Raw genomic sequence first — 15,574 nt, 5'->3', positions numbered from 1 at the left:
ATAAAAATAAGACAATATCTTATTTTCCTTGTATTCATATTTGGTGTATTTCAAAAACATTAATCATAGTTTAAATTGTACAGGATATATATATTATATATAATATATAATATATATATATATCTTTACCTTATAAAAATTTAATGTCATTGATACTATAAGAATTTTTATTTGCAAATCTTAAAAAGATAATTATTTTAAATTATTACACCATAATTTAACCTATGATTCTCACAAAATTACTTGGAAATTATAAAAAGAAAAAACCCAGAAATTTGTGAAGAAAATAATTACAACTAAGCCTTCCATTGATAACTGCTGTTAATAGTTACATGCAGGCTGGGTGTGGTGGCGCACGCTTGTAGTCCCAGCACTTGGGAGGCTGAGACAGAAGGATCGCAGGGGTTCGAAGCCAGCCTCAGCTACTGAGTGAGGCTCTCAGCAATTTAGTGAGACCCTGTTTCCAAATAAACTATAAAACTATAGGTCTGGGAGTATAGCCCGGAGGTAGAAAAGCCCGTGGGTTCCACTCTCAGTACCACAAAAAATATTTCCATGTATTTATTTAGGTTTTCACACTTATATTTTATAGCATACATATAGTATTCTAAATACTGTATATCATATAATTTGCTATATTTTCCTTTTATTAAATATTTAACATAACTTTTCCCATACTATTCAAAATTACATTTAAACATCATTTAATAGCTATTCAACCATATGCTATGTGCCATAATTTGCATAATTATATTCTGTGTTTTGGACAGTCAGGTTTCTTCCCAGTTTTTTAAAATATAAGCTATAAGAAATGGATATCTTTGCACTTCTGAGAGTTTCACTGTATAGATTCTGAGGAGTGCAATTATTTGATCAAATAATGTATTTATTAGAAATTTGCTTCTAGAAATGCTTCTACTGAATTTTACTCCGATTATCAGTGTACCAAAGTGTACAGTGTTTCTTTTATAAATATATGTACATGATACATTTATATATAATATAAAGGCACATATTATGCATTTTTGCTAATTTTTTTTTTTTTTTTTTGGTGGTGGTACTGGGGTTCCTGGAAGCCCTTCTACCTCCGGGCTACACTCTAAGACCTATTTTTATTTTTATATTTTTTTATTTGGAAACAGGGTCTCCTAAGCCAGCGCGGCTGGCTTCGAACCTGCGTGATCCTCCTGTCTCCGCCCACAAGCGCGGGGATTACAAGCGTGCTCCACCACGCCTGGCCATCTCTGCTAATTTTAGAGAAGTATCTTCTACTTACACTATCTTCTGCCTATGTATGCTATATTTTGAAGGAATTATTTTTATTTAATGAAAAAATAAGTCCCATGAAGTCAAATGAGTACATTTTAAGGTAACATTTGGTAAATTTCAATAAATACGCACAATAAAGTGTAACCCAGTCAAGATACAAAATATTTTGAACATCTCTTTTGCTCATTTCAATTTAATCCTCTTCCATAAGCAGACACTATTCCAATTTAATAGTTTTTAAAAACTCAGCTTCATCAAAGTATAATGTACATAAAATAAGAAGCAACTACTTTAAGTGTATAGGTCAATGAGCACTGATAAATGCAAAATAGACATGTTTAACATCCCAATTAAATTTTAAGAAATCTCTTCTTAAATTCTGTTTAACAAAGATTTTCTTCTTGTTGCCTTCTAAAACTTTGTAGATTTAGCTTTTATGTTTAGCTCTGTGGTCCATATTGCACTAGTTTTTGTGTATGGTGTAAGATTAAGGTTAAGACTCATTTCTCTCCCACCACCCAATAGATTTCCAGTAGTTTTAGCATTTTTAGTCATAAAGACTATAATTTCTCCATTGAAATACTATATATTTTTATTAACATTCAATGAACCCTATATAATTAGATCTATTTCCGTAGTTTCTATTTTGTTTTCTTTATTTATATGTCTTGCCTTATATGAGCACCATACAGAATCAATTATTGGAACCTTATACTTTTAGGAGGATTCTGGGTGATGGGATATATTTACATTATCACTTTCATTTAAAAACTGTTGAATAACTAAGATTTTAAAACATTTGAATAAGCCAAGCATGGTGGCACACACTTGTAATTCCAGCATTTGGGAGGCTGAGACAGGAGGATCCGGGTTCGCGGCCATCTTCAGCTACTTAGTGAGGCCCTTTGCAACTCAGTGAGACCCTGTTTCAAAATAAAGAATAAAAAATAGGGCCAGGATTGGAGCTCAGAGGTAGAATGCCCCTGGGTTCCATCCCCAGTACCACAAACATAAATAAATAAATAAATAAATAAATAAATAAATAAGCATTTGAATAACGTTGGGCATGGTGGCACACACTTGTAATCCCAGTACTTGGGAGACTGAGACAGGAGGATAGCAGGTTCAAGGTCAGCCACAGCAACTTAATGAGACCTTTCTCAACTTAGTGAGACACTTTTTTCAGATAAAAAATAAATAGGAGCAGGGCATGGTGGCATAAGCTTGTAATCCCAGCATTTGGGAGGTTGAGACCTGAGGATCGCAGTTCACAGACAGCCTCAGCTACTTAGTGCGGCCCTCCGCAACTTAGTGAGACCCTGTTTCAAAATAAATTATAAAAAAATAGGGCAGGGGGTGTAGCTCGGAGATAGAATACCCCCGGGTTCATTCCCCAGACCTTCAAAGAAATAAAAATAAATAATAAATAAATAAATAAATAAATAAGGGGAGGTGGTGTAACTTAGAGGTAGAATGTCCTTGGGTTCAATCCCCAGTACCACAAAAATAATAAATAAATAAATGCGTTTGAATAATGAGCATGAAGAACTGCTCCTAGACATAAGAAACTGTATTTTGAAGAAAAACAAAAGTTAACTGAGGCTTTCCAAATTTTAGTTTTAGGATACAAAAATTAAGACTGTGTGATTGTTTTTTTTTTTCAACCTACTGAGATATTATTGTGGTTTAATGTTATTAGAAGCTTCTGTTTAAAAACCAGAAGAAATGTCAAATACCAGGTAGCCCAGCATTTCTCAAAGTAGGAAGCATTTATTTTCAAATAATCAGGCATCTTCCACCACTTATATATTTTTGGCCTCGTTGCAACCTGCAATATTAATCTTTTATGTAGTCTCTTTGAAAACACAAATAATTTAAAGACTGTAAAAAACTGAAGTACGTTTGAGTTACTATTCAAAAGTGAAGGTATTTTTTTCTAATATGTGCCTTAATGGAGGGGAAACCTCAGCAAAGCCAGAAAGAAGGGGGAGTGGAGGAAGAAGGCTGAGGTTAATCAATGAAAAAAACTACATTTGAATATGTATATATGTTTGAATATAACATTGGACATTCAGTATTGGGAGGGAGGGAAATGGGGAAGGGAGGCATCAAGTACTGTGTGAATATATGCCATTATCAACATGATCCACGTTATGATGGGAGACTACAGTGCACCAATAAAATAAAAAGAAAGAAAGAATGACCTCTTGGTACAAGGTCACGTCATCCCATAGGCAATGTGTAGCCTTGTAGAAGGGCCTCCCAAGACTGCCTTGAAAATTAGACTGTGTCCTTCAGGGGGATCTCCTCAGAAAAGAGGTTGACTTGAGTAAGTTTTATTTTTGGTGACAATGATTTTGAATATGTTTAAGACACTTTGTTTATCCTAAGTGCTCAAGACAAGAACTCAAATATTCTGATTCCAAATCCTGTGGTTTTTCAATTATACTAATGTCCACGTGCCTTTTTTTCTTTGTTTACTTTCTAAACCATGCATAATTTTTATGAGAATGGAGCCATTTCCCACATTAATATAATAATGTGGAAAGAACTCAATTGGTAAGTCAGGCTGTGCTTTTGAGTTTTGTGAATTTCTAAATACACAGAAAACAGAAAGTTTTGGGGGTCGAAGTTATGTCTTAGTAAGCAATTAAATGAAACTGGAAATGTTGCCAGCGAAAAATAAATTTCAATTTGCTCGTTAGCTTTTAACAATTTAGGTTTATAATAGAATTTCTAATTTCTTCCTGAATGCAATCAATGTAAGTACTGTTTATTCTCTGAATATAATAACATGCTGTACATTATTTTTAAAAGGAAGGCATTCATAGGTTTTTTTTTTCCAGAACTCGATTGTTAACAAAAGAAAAGACAAGGAACAGAGGTGATTTTAGCTATTCTTTTAAAAAATTCTTCTGCATGTGCTTAAATAAGCATTTAAGGGCAATTAAAATAAAATCACTAGATACTCCTGCTTTGTTGCTTTTGGCAGGCAAGAATGAGTAAGCTTACAAAATGCTATCCAGGGAAGAGTTTAACTGTTGGAATTGAACTTGCTATAAAGGAGCTACAGTGTGGGCTTGTTAATCGATAAAAATACTCTCCATTTCCTAGATTCAAATAAATCCACAGTGCACAGAAGCAAATACCACACCAAACCAAAGCGCCTGCTGCCTGGCGAAGAAGTACATGAGTTCACCCCCTCTGCCCATCCATCCATTCATCACTGGATCACTCATTCTTCACTGGAACCAGCACATCTTTGTGGTACCCAAATCATTTTGAGAAGTATTTTTATTTTTGAATGCTTGTGTGCACTAAGCATAACTGTGATACTAATCCTTACGGTTGGTTTTTGTTTGTTTATTTGTTCCTGCTAATGGGGATTGAACCTGGAGCATTCTGCCTCTGAGCTACACCCCCAAGTCTATTTTCTTTGTTTTGTTTTTCAGCTGATAGTCTTGCTACATTGCTGAGGCTGTCTTCGAACTTGAGAACTCCTATCTCAGCCTTCCAAGTACTGGGATTACAAGCATTGTCACCATGCCTGGCTTGATTCTTATGTATTTTTAATGAAAAGAATATGCCCTTGGGACTTGACCCCATTCCACGGTATCTTACTTTTTGTGGTACTGGGTTATTGAGCCCAGTGGTATTCTACCTCTGAGCTACACCCTCAACCCTATTTTATTTTCTATTTTGAAATAGGATCTCAATGAATTGTGAAGAACATTGCTGAGGCTGCCCTCTAGCTTGCAATTCAACTCTCCTGTCTCAGCCTCCAAAATACTGAGATTACAGGGTGTGCCACCACACCCGTGTGTAATTTAGCATTTTATACTTTCTTTCCCCACCTCTTACCACCCACCTTCCACCAAACACCATGATTCCTATGTGGAATTAATTTCTGAAGGTCATGAATAACAACTGAAAAATTAACCACAACCTATATCCCTTAAAAAATCATTAATTATGTTCTTGGAAAACCAGCTCTCCATAATTCCGCTCCATCCCTGCTGTGATGTGAAATTGGTGACTTTTCTGGGCCCCTACTCCATGAATTTAATGATATAAAATTCTGATGATTGCACTATCTCAGAAACCTCATTTATTATAAAGTTTTTCATTTGTTCCTCTTGAATAAGACACAAATGTAGTTTTTTTTTATATCACAAAGAGAGATTTGTGTGTGTATGTCTCTCAAAGTAAAATAATGTAGCATATAGAATCAGGTATTATGTAAATTCTGTGAATTTAAAAGTACTGAACTCTAAGGATAGAGCTGGGGCACCGTAGGGTGCTTGCTTTACATGTGAGAGGCCCTGAGTTTGAAACCCAGTATGCAAAAAGAAAATAAATGGAAAAGGAACAAAGGAAGATAAATAAAAGAAGAGAAGAGAAAAGAAAAAGAAAGTGTTGTTACTAAGCTTTACATTCTGGTTCTTATTATAATCTGTGTGCATAAGAGGGTTCGCTGAACTTTCCATCTGGTTTCTCTCTCGCTAGCAACTTAAAATGGGACTATTTCTTAAACCCAGAATTGTTCTTTTCTAATTTTTCTCAGAGTTTAAAATAGTCTGAAAGTGTTGGACCTTCTAAATTCCTGGGATATGTACTATAACAAATCTGGGTCTTCATATTTTCCGAGAAAATATGCCATGCTCTCTACCTTTAAAAACAGTCTCAATCAAGCTGAGCGTGGTGGCACACACCTGTAAGCTCAGTACTTGGGAGGCTGAAAGCAGAGGATTACAGGTTCAAGGATAGCCTTAGGAATGAATGAAGCTCTTGATAATGTACTGAAATACTGTTTCAAAATAAAAAATGAAACAGGATTGGGGATACTGCTCAGAGGTAGAATGCCCTTGGATTCAATCCCCAGTAACACAGACACACAGACACACACACACACACACACACACACACACACACAATCAGTCTCAATAACTATTTTCCATCCTTAACACCCATTCCACTTTTAGTAGACATTGTATTCGGTCTTGTCATCAGTACCCTGTGAAATGGTAGGAAACACAAAGAATGAGAAATTGATAAGTAGAAAGTCAAGGCTAAAGCACAAATCATACATTAATTTCAGGTCATGTTATAAGCTGATGTTGCAGGTGTCTGGCAACTCACTAGATAATGTCACATTCTCTACTTCAACTTTTCTCTTTGGATTCTGCTAATCTCTAGGCAGCCCGAGTGCCTCCCAGGGAGAATAGCCGGAGGTAGAAGCTATCACTTTGAAAATTTAAAAAAAAAATTCTTTATTATAAGGGAAATATAGCACTATACTTCAGTATGCGAACAAAGTTTCTGGATGATCCATCTTGTTTACCCTGTGACTTGAGGAATAACTTTCCCCATAGACAAAGAATCAACATAAGCACAAACACTCCGGTTTAAGAAGCTTTGAAGGTGGTCTACAAAAGATGAATTGCTATAAATATTTTATCAGAAGAGTTGCAAGTCAAAAGAAAAGAAGGGAGCCGGTCTTCTATGGCTATATTAGGGTTTGAGCATCAAGAAGTGCTCCATGCTAATAGTTTGAAAAATATTGATCCAGGAAAGAGCAGAGGAACAAAGGCAAAGTCACAGGGGTATTTGTCTCAGACGTTGCAGATGTAAGTGCCCTCTCTTGCATTGGCAGTTTGACCTTAGAAAAGTCACATCCTTCTCTGCTGAGAGTGCTTGCATGGTCTGTGTGGTCTTCTCTAATTTTGCCTTCCTGTAACTCTAAATTGTACTGAATTTCTTGTCATTTTACTGTACTCCACTTGGAATTAATGAACACACCAGAGTGACAATGGTCCCTTAGTGCCAAGCTTACCACCAGAAATAGTTTGGCAGGGTAATTTTAAAATGTGTTTTGACTGCCTGCTCTTTTGAGGTTGCTGCAAAGAGAAAGAAAACTACCATTTATTGAGCTATTACAATATGACAGCCATTGCATAGCCATCAATAAAAAAGACATGACCCGACTCTGCTTTTTTTTTTTTTTTAAATCTGTTTAGAAACAAAATTTGTAGGGTAAAAATATGTAAGAAATATCTCAAAGCTGGGCAGCAGCAAAGGAAAAAGAAACCATCAAGATTTAATTCACTACTAGTTAAAGTAATAGCAGAGTAGAAATTAAGAGGTCTTATTAAAAAAAAGTGAATTTTGAGCCGAATCTAGAAGAAGATGGTAGATAAGAAAGGGGGCTGGTGGTGGTGCAGACTTTGATCCCAGTACTTGGATGGTTGAGGCAGGAGGATTACAAGTTCAAAGCCAGTCTCAACAATTTAGTAATGCTTTCAACAACGTAATGAGACCCTAAAATTTTTTTAAAATAGGGCTGGGGGTGTAGCTTAGATGTAGAACATTCCTGGGTTTAATCCCCAGAACGAGAGAGAGAGAAAGAGAGAGAGAGAGAGAGAGAGAGAGAGAGAGAGAGAGAGAGAGAGAGTTGAATTGGCGAAGTAATAAATACCATAGTGAAAGTGTATCTACAATTTAAGAGATTTTAATAAAATATCAGAATGAAGTTGGCAATATGGAGACCCTTATTAAGTTCACTTAATAAGGCAATCTGTATTGCCTTAAAAACCCAATTTTTACAGAAGACAAAAATCTGTATTGAAAACCTACCAACAACAGAGGTCTAAGCTAAGTACCATGAAAGTCACAAAACATCTAAAATACAATCTCTTATTCTAAGACAGCTCTGATCTAGTAGAAAACCCAAGATATATACCCAAGATATTCGACAGTGAAAGGTAATGAATTTTACATTTTATAGATAGAAGTCAAGACATTAAAAGAAGATGTTTCTGGATATTACCAAAGAGAGAATTTTGATAGCGCTACTCTACCTCAGAAAAGAAAGAGATCATGGAGCTGCTACCTTGTGATAATTGACACAAACTGGATAGCATGATGTCTGGCCACCAGGAGCTTATATCTCATAGACAACCACTTTGCCAATGCTCAGAATGTGAATGTCAGCCTTCTTTCCATTTGCTTCTGTTTTCTAGTCTGAATGATGAGAATATTGCCATTCACATCCACATCAATATTCTATTAACATCTTCTGCTAAAACTTTGGGTTTAAATGCACACAAAGGAGAGGAGTAGACTTGGAAAAATTATATATATAATATCTTAATAAATAAATTAAATCTTTTTTTCTGGTGTGAAAATCTAAAAACAGGAACTGGGTAGAATCTAGAGAAGAGAGGAGGGTGTAAGAGTCACTCTTTTCATCTGGAGGGTGTGAGGCAAGACTGGCCTTTGTGTATAAGCAATTGGATGGGATCTTCTTTCAAGGTCTCAGGAGTAGCAAAGATTGTTGCTAGGGTTCAACTTTCAAGTACCAAGAAATAGCTTTGAGTCTTGTTTTCAAATTTTCTTCCTGGATCATATTAATATTAAAAGACAAGAGGACATTAAAAATGTGAAGCTAATTTCCACAGTGATTGTACTAATTTCCAGTCCTGCCAAGAGTGTGTCTGTGTTCCTTTTTCTCCACATCTTCACCAGTACTTATTATTGTTTTTTTTTTGTTTTTGTTTTTGTTTGGTGGTTCTGGGGTTCCTGGAAGCCCTTCTACTTCCGGGCTATACTCCCAGACCTATTTTTATATATTTTTTTATTTGGAAACAGGGTCTTTAACCCAGTGAGTATGGCTTCTGCACGATCCTCCTGTCTCCGCCTCCCAAGCGTGGGGATTACAAGTGTGTGCCAGTGCCACCGCGCCTGGCCATTATTATTTTTTTTTTATATAATTGTGATGGCTAAATTCTTGGTTCCAAAGAAGCTTAAGAATATTTTTAAGGCTTAGAGTCAAATACATATATGTCAGTAATGCATTTGCATCTGTTTTATGCAAAGTATTGGATGACTTCTACAGTCAGGAAATGGACATAAAGAAGACCTTTAGGGAATCCTAAAGCCCTTTTTAAAATCCTAGCATCAGCTATTGGCGCGGCAGTCAACATTAAAGAAAACAATGGTAACAGTAATTGCTTTATCCATGGTTTATAGTACTTAGGTGATTAATGTATATTTTTCTCCTGTGTCTTACATTTCCCTATAAGGAATTATAGATTTGAACCCAGATAAATGCCCACAAATCTCAAATGGTTGTGGAAACATATAAGTGAAAATTAATGTTAAATCAAATTTGGATAAGGCTGTATACTCTTTGGAACTTGAAATAAAAAAAAAAAAGTTGATGTGAAGATTTAAAAATATGACCCCAACATTTTTATATTTCTTCCACGGAGCAGAAGGACTTTTGTTCCTCTCTGATGAATTTGTGTTCTGTGCCTGCTTTTATTCTGGCAGTCTTTGGACCAGACCTTAAGAAACTGGCAGCTCATAGTTACTGTTTCTCTGAACACACACACTTGAACCCGCCACGATGTAAGGAAGCCCAAGTAGTTTATGGAATGATCCACACAAAGAAATGACACCCCAAGCCCAGCACTGGCTGGATCCCAGCTAGCACCACACTGTTTCCTACTGAAGTGAGTTATCTTGGCAATGCATCTTCCAGTCCTACCTTAGGTTGCCTCTGGAACAAGCTGCTCCATTGATTACTATGCAAATTGGAGATCTCTAAGCAAAATAAAATATCGCTGCTGTTGGGCTTTGGAGTGGTTTATTATCAGCAAATCAGAGAAATTTGCCTAGATTAATTTTATGTAGAGAGCCTTCTGTTGTACACGATGTAGGATGGTATGGTTTGACTGTAGAGACTGTATGCCTTTTCTTATACTCTAGAGTCAAAAATATGATCTCTGAATAAGACCTTTATATATGAACATTAGGTTTATTGCATTATATGGTCATCCTATATTCGTGTAATTGTGCCGTATTTAGGCCACAAAGAAAGGTCTCATCTCTCTAAGCAGGAAGTGGTCTACAATAAAATGAGTTGGGATTCTTTTAGTCAATCAGTAGGGAGAGTTCTGTAAGTAGAAGAAAATAGATTTGGGGTGGAAAAGAGAGAAAACACCTGCCTCCTATGGTGACTCTTGGCCTTGGAGTTCAGGTGATGAAAATGTATTTGGCTGGATTTAGTATGCTTAGCCTGCAAAGGAGGTCAAGTTCCCACGGAGCAGTTTGGACACACCCATGCTGCAAACACTTAGGAGGAACCTTAGGGCTGTGATTGGACCAGAGCTTATTTCTACAGGGCCTAGAACCCAGGACCAAGGTGGCGAAGGGAGTTTCAATTAAGAGAGACTTCTTGGAACCAGTACAGTGCATGCCTGTAACCCCAGTACTTGAGAGACTGAAACAGAAGAACCTAAGATTCAAGGCCAGCTCACTAATTTAAGGGAGATCCTGTCTCAAAATAAAAGGGCCAGAGGGGTAGCTTAGAGATAGAACGCCTTGGATTCAACCCCCAGCACCAAACAAACAAACAAACAAACAACAAACAAAACAAACACTCCCCCCCCCAAAAAAAAAAACCACCAGACTTTTGGGTAGAGAAAGAGCATAGAAAGTGGTGGGTGCCCCTCAGACCTATCAATAGGATCCAGGGTTTGAATCTAAATTTTGAGGATATCTTGCCACGCCTAGCCCAGTCCCTGACTTACAGTGCTGCTGGAGGAGAGCCTAAGACAATGAGTGATAAATGCCAGCCTCCTTTGGCTATGAAACCCAGGCTTTCTTTGGGGTCTCCATTCTAAAGCTCCGGTGTGGCTTGCTTTTAATTTTAGCAAGATATTTCCTGCTTTAGACAACTTAGCTCAGGCCGAGGAGGAAATAGTTTTTACATAAGCACACACAGCCCTACTATGTACATTTCATCAAGAGTAGAGTCCTGGCTTGCAACTGATACATTTTATGTTGAACTTTAAGCTATGCTCGCTCGTTCTGCCATCCACCGCCGCCACCGCGCCAGGGCGACCAAAACTGAAGCAGGGACTCCCTTTTCCTTCTCTCCTCGGCTCCGCCCAAGAGGGAGCCAACTGAGTTTCGCTCAGCTCGCCGCATGGGGGACGACCGCCTGAGCTCGGGTTTCCACCAAGCACAGCTGGCTTAGAACTGACAACTGGGGGGAGAGGATGGGGACCCACCAGGGAGGCCAGGAGCAGCGTCCGGCTGGGAAAGGGTCCCCGGGTCCAGGGCCTCACCCCGGCCGACCGCCCACCCACTCAGGATTCCCGGCCCCTCCCGTGCGCGCCCCCGCCCCACTAGCAGCGAGGCTACCGGATCTTGAATTTCAACACAAAGGGAATCCTTGGCCGCAGGAAGTGCATCACGCGAAAGGGGGACCGGGGGCGGGGAGAGAGGGGGATGCCTCAGTACTTTCTCCACCCCCATCCTCATGGAGCCTAGGGCAGCGATGACGAAAGCCACAGGATCCCTCCATCGCCTCCAGGAACCGGGAGAATTCAAATAAGGAGCCCCCTTCCAGCTGTCGTGGGGGGAGGCAGTGGCGCCCATAGCTCGCCACGCCCCAGAGCCGGCGCGGGGCCGGAGCCGTCCCTCCCGGCGGCTCAGACACCTGTTCGCTTCCCCCCTCCTTTCCTTCCGGGTGCAGGAGCACCTGGGCTTATGTCTGTGTGTCTGTCCCGTGGCTCTCAACTTTCCTCCCACGCCTCCCTTCCTTCTAGGGTTTTTCTGTGGAATCCGGGTCTGGGTGTCGGGGTCCCCGCGGGGCCGGGTGGGCTGGGGCTTCTCTCCCCGCGCGCTCTTGGGGAGGGAGGGAGTTCCGCGGTCCCCTGCAGACTAGGGCAGAGAGACCACTTTCGTTTTCCGAAACACCTTGCCTCCCTGGGCCCGAGGCCAGGCTTTCCTTTCTCCTGGGAGCCGTCAGTCCTGGGGGGCGGGGGGGGGTGTCAGCCTGGGAGGGGGGCGCGGAGCAGGAGGCTAGGGGGTTCCTACGGAGGCTATTTATGCAAGGCAACCTGGCTGTTTTTACCCAGGTGATACTGTGCACATCCATAAAAATGGCAAACTTTTTTCCAGAAATTCTTTATTCACCTAGTACGGGAGAGTGTCCAGCCAGTCCATTGTCCGTTTAAAGGGCGGATTGTCCCTTTTCTTTTAGTTTGGGATGCCTTGGGGAGGCCACTGGTCATTTGGGCGATGAAAGCATCCCTTTGGGGAGCTCAGGAAGGAGAGGTTGCAAAAGCCGGCACCCGGGGGGCCAATTCCCAAGGCGTAAAAGACCCCAGTGAGTGGGAGGGAGGCGCGCAACTAACTTGGAGCCGCCCGGCTCGGCTCGCGGGAACTCGGCGTGGCAGGTGCAGCGGAAAGGGGCCGCCTCCCCCCGCCCCGGCTGCCTGCGCTCCCTAGGACACCGCCGGGGAGGAGGCCCCGCCCGGGTGGAGGCGGAGGCCGGTTACCTGCCCTGACCTGTCTCCGCCCCTTCAACAGCACCACACCCTTGGGACTCCGGTCTCCCGGGGAGAGGGACTGAGCGCCGAACAAAGGGGTCTTTGTTCCCTGGCTCCTGGGGGGTGGGAGTCGCGCTCGCTCGCGTTTCCCGGGGCCCCTGGGAGGCGGGGAGGCTCGGCCCCCCGGCCTCCCCAGGTGGGGCGCAGTCCTCCAAGACCCCAGAGCCTTGGGTCGGGGCGCGGCGCCCGGCCAGCGCGGTCTTTGGGGAGGGCGAGCTGGGGGGCGGGCTGCACATCGCGGCGCCTGGCGGGCCCCGCAGCCGGCGGGGGGACGGTGGGGGGGTCTCGGCAGCTGGGGGAGGTGGAGGGGGCGGGAGAGGGAGCCTGCGCCGGGCTGAGCCTGGAGGTGCGGGGCGGGCTCGGAGCGCGCTGGCCGGGCTGCCCCTGCCTCGGCGGAGGCGGCTGGAACTCGCTCCCTCTCTCCCGGGATCGGCCCGTCGCCACGCCAGGCCCCCCGCCCCTGCCGTCATCACGTCCCCCTTCCCGCTCCCTGGCACTTTCCTTTCGAACCATCCTTCTGGACAAACTTTGATGGAGAATTTCACACCGCGCTGGAAAAATGCCGGTTATGAAAGGATTACTGGCGCCCCAGAACACCTTCCTGGACACCATCGCCACCCGTTTTGACGGAACACGTAAGTATGAACGCTGGGACGAGTTGTGTGATGTTTTTCTGGGGAAGATGTTTTTCCCTCCAGACATGACTTTTGCGCCCACCTTTATTTTTGCACCAGCAGAATGGATTTCCCTTCCGTCCCGGCCATGGCATCTTTTGTGTGTGTGTGTTCTCCCTCCCCTCCGTCGTTCGGTGGAGATTTAACACTTGGGATTGGTGTAGTTGGTTCTCTTGACTTCCTGGGGTTGTAAGGGTTGGAAAAAACAGCCAGAAGAAAGACCGACGCCTGCGCTCACTGGGGATCTGCATTTTGGAGCATCTTTGGGGAATTGATTGTTGCCATTTTACTAGAAAAGGATGGGGCTGTTGTGCACTTTACCTTTCTAGAGTTCCAAGGCTCCCCAGATTCCAGAGTTTGGCGTGTTCTTGGGGCTCCATTCCGAGACGTTTTATTTTTTTTTTTTTCCCGGATAGGCATCGATTCCCATCTGAGTTTAAGAAATGCAGACTAGAATCAAGATTGCCAAGTGTGAGCTTTCTGTAGACAGAATTCTAAGTGTTGTGAGTTTGTCAGAATCGATCACTGCTTTTTAGCTAGAATGGCATACCTCTTAATCCTGAGATTAGTCTGAGACTCAAAGAGAGACTATTCAGGAAGGAAGCGCTGGACATTATAAAGGCTGATCTTTATAATGTACATAAGTGAAAGCTCTAGCATTTGGGGACACTCGTATCGGACCTTTGGCTCGTTTAAGCTGGCGTGAAAAACAAAAGCACAAGATGTTGTGCGGATGTTAGGAGACTGCTGGCGATCAGCTTTAAGTTGTCCTCTTTCAGGACCACGGTCAGGTCCCTCTCTCTTTGCCGGGCATCTCAAGCTCTGTTGTTTGAGCCTGGGGATCTTAGGAGTAGGCATTAGCTTGTAAATATGAGACTGTGTTCCCAACTCTAGCAAACACCTCAGTTAGTTCCACTGTGAATATCCACCCTCCTCCTAGCTTCTCCTGCTTCTGTACGGCTCCCCTTCCTCCTCCCCCTCCTCCTCCCTCCTCCTTCTCCCTCCTCCTCCTCCTTCTCCTCCTCCTCCTCCTCCTCCTCCCTCCTCCTCCTCCTCCTCCTCCTCCTCCTCCTCCTCCTCCCTCCTCCTCCTCCTCCTCCTCCTCCTCCTCCTCCTCCTCCTCCTTTTCCTCCTCCTTCTCCTTTTTGGTTCTCATACAAGACAAACTCACTTATTCTAAAAAGCTTTATCATGCACCATGGTTTTTACTATGACTGTGTGTTTCTTGGAGCTGACATGAGCATACACCTAATTCCATTTCCACTCCAGTAGTCTAGATACACATTGTCTTATTGGGGTGGGAAGCGAATCTTGGATTTTTCTGCTTCCAGGACAGTTGGATAAGTTTATATGAGAGAGAAAGGAAGTGCTGTTGTTGATTGTGTTGAGTTTGTGTTTTCAGACTAATCACGGTCAAGTAGGATAGTCACTTCTTCCAATGCTTTTAACTTTAGGTTTAATATTTTTCCCTTTTTCTACTCTTCCTGTGTCAGGCAGGATACATTAGCAGTGGTATTTTATTAGATGTCTGTCTTTTTTAGATAATAATAAATACTGTAGGAAAAGTTTCAGTCTCTGCTAAGGCCACTACCACCACCATCCAAGTGCCACTAATGCTGTCTTTAATCACACATGGCCGTGGGGACCGTTGCAGATTACCTGAGGAACTGGAGAGTTTCATGTGGGCGTTGGTTCTTGAAGTTGAACATGTAAAACCTAGGGGTTCTAAACACGATTCTCAGTGCATGTCTCGAAAGTGAGGTCACTGGAAAATGGTGATTTCTTATGTCAGTGTCATGTAAAGTTGAAGAGAGCACAGTGTGTACTGAATCATACCAACAGAGCCCTGGGAATCACTGCAGAGATACGTTTAGATGCCAACTGCTAATGAAAGGGGCTTTAGATCACCAGCAAGAAAAGATCTGGCCTCTTTCTCACATCACTTGTCCAGTAGGAGAGACGGATGTAGGTGGGCATCACCCTTTTCCTATTTTAGCTGAGTGTTAATGTCAATAAGTAGAAAGTTACAATTTGAGAATCCTTATTTGAGAAGACCATCATCATATACCAATAATGTTTAGCATAATAAAAACTCAAAACTGTAGGAGACCATGCCTGGCCTCTGCACTACAGTGTCTGAAGAATCCCTGGAGAGACCCAGGCTTTTGAAATCAACTGTCAGTGGAATAAGTTTCAAAGTGATAGAAGCATAAAAATTGGTTTGGGCCA

General features: G+C 42.0%; 1 protein-coding gene across 1 annotated transcript in view; it reads left to right on the top strand.

The window, feature by feature from the left end:
• Positions 1–13,230: 13,230 nt before the first annotated feature.
• Positions 13,231–15,574, top strand: part of KCNH8 (potassium voltage-gated channel subfamily H member 8) — a gene marked incomplete at both ends in the record, with an annotated part of 371,332 nt that continues 368,988 nt past the window's right edge. The window contains one exon of the mRNA XM_080715733.1: positions 13,231–13,306. Coding sequence (XP_080571859.1) covers positions 13,231–13,306 — 76 coding nt within the window. The remainder of the gene's footprint in view (positions 13,307–15,574) is intronic.

Source organism: Muscardinus avellanarius (assembly GCF_963383645.1).
Source record: "Muscardinus avellanarius genome assembly, chromosome: 18".
Classification (NCBI taxonomy): domain Eukaryota; kingdom Metazoa; phylum Chordata; class Mammalia; order Rodentia; family Gliridae; genus Muscardinus; species Muscardinus avellanarius.
Note: the sequence above shows the minus strand (reverse complement) of the source record. Positions and strands in the feature narration are given on the sequence as shown.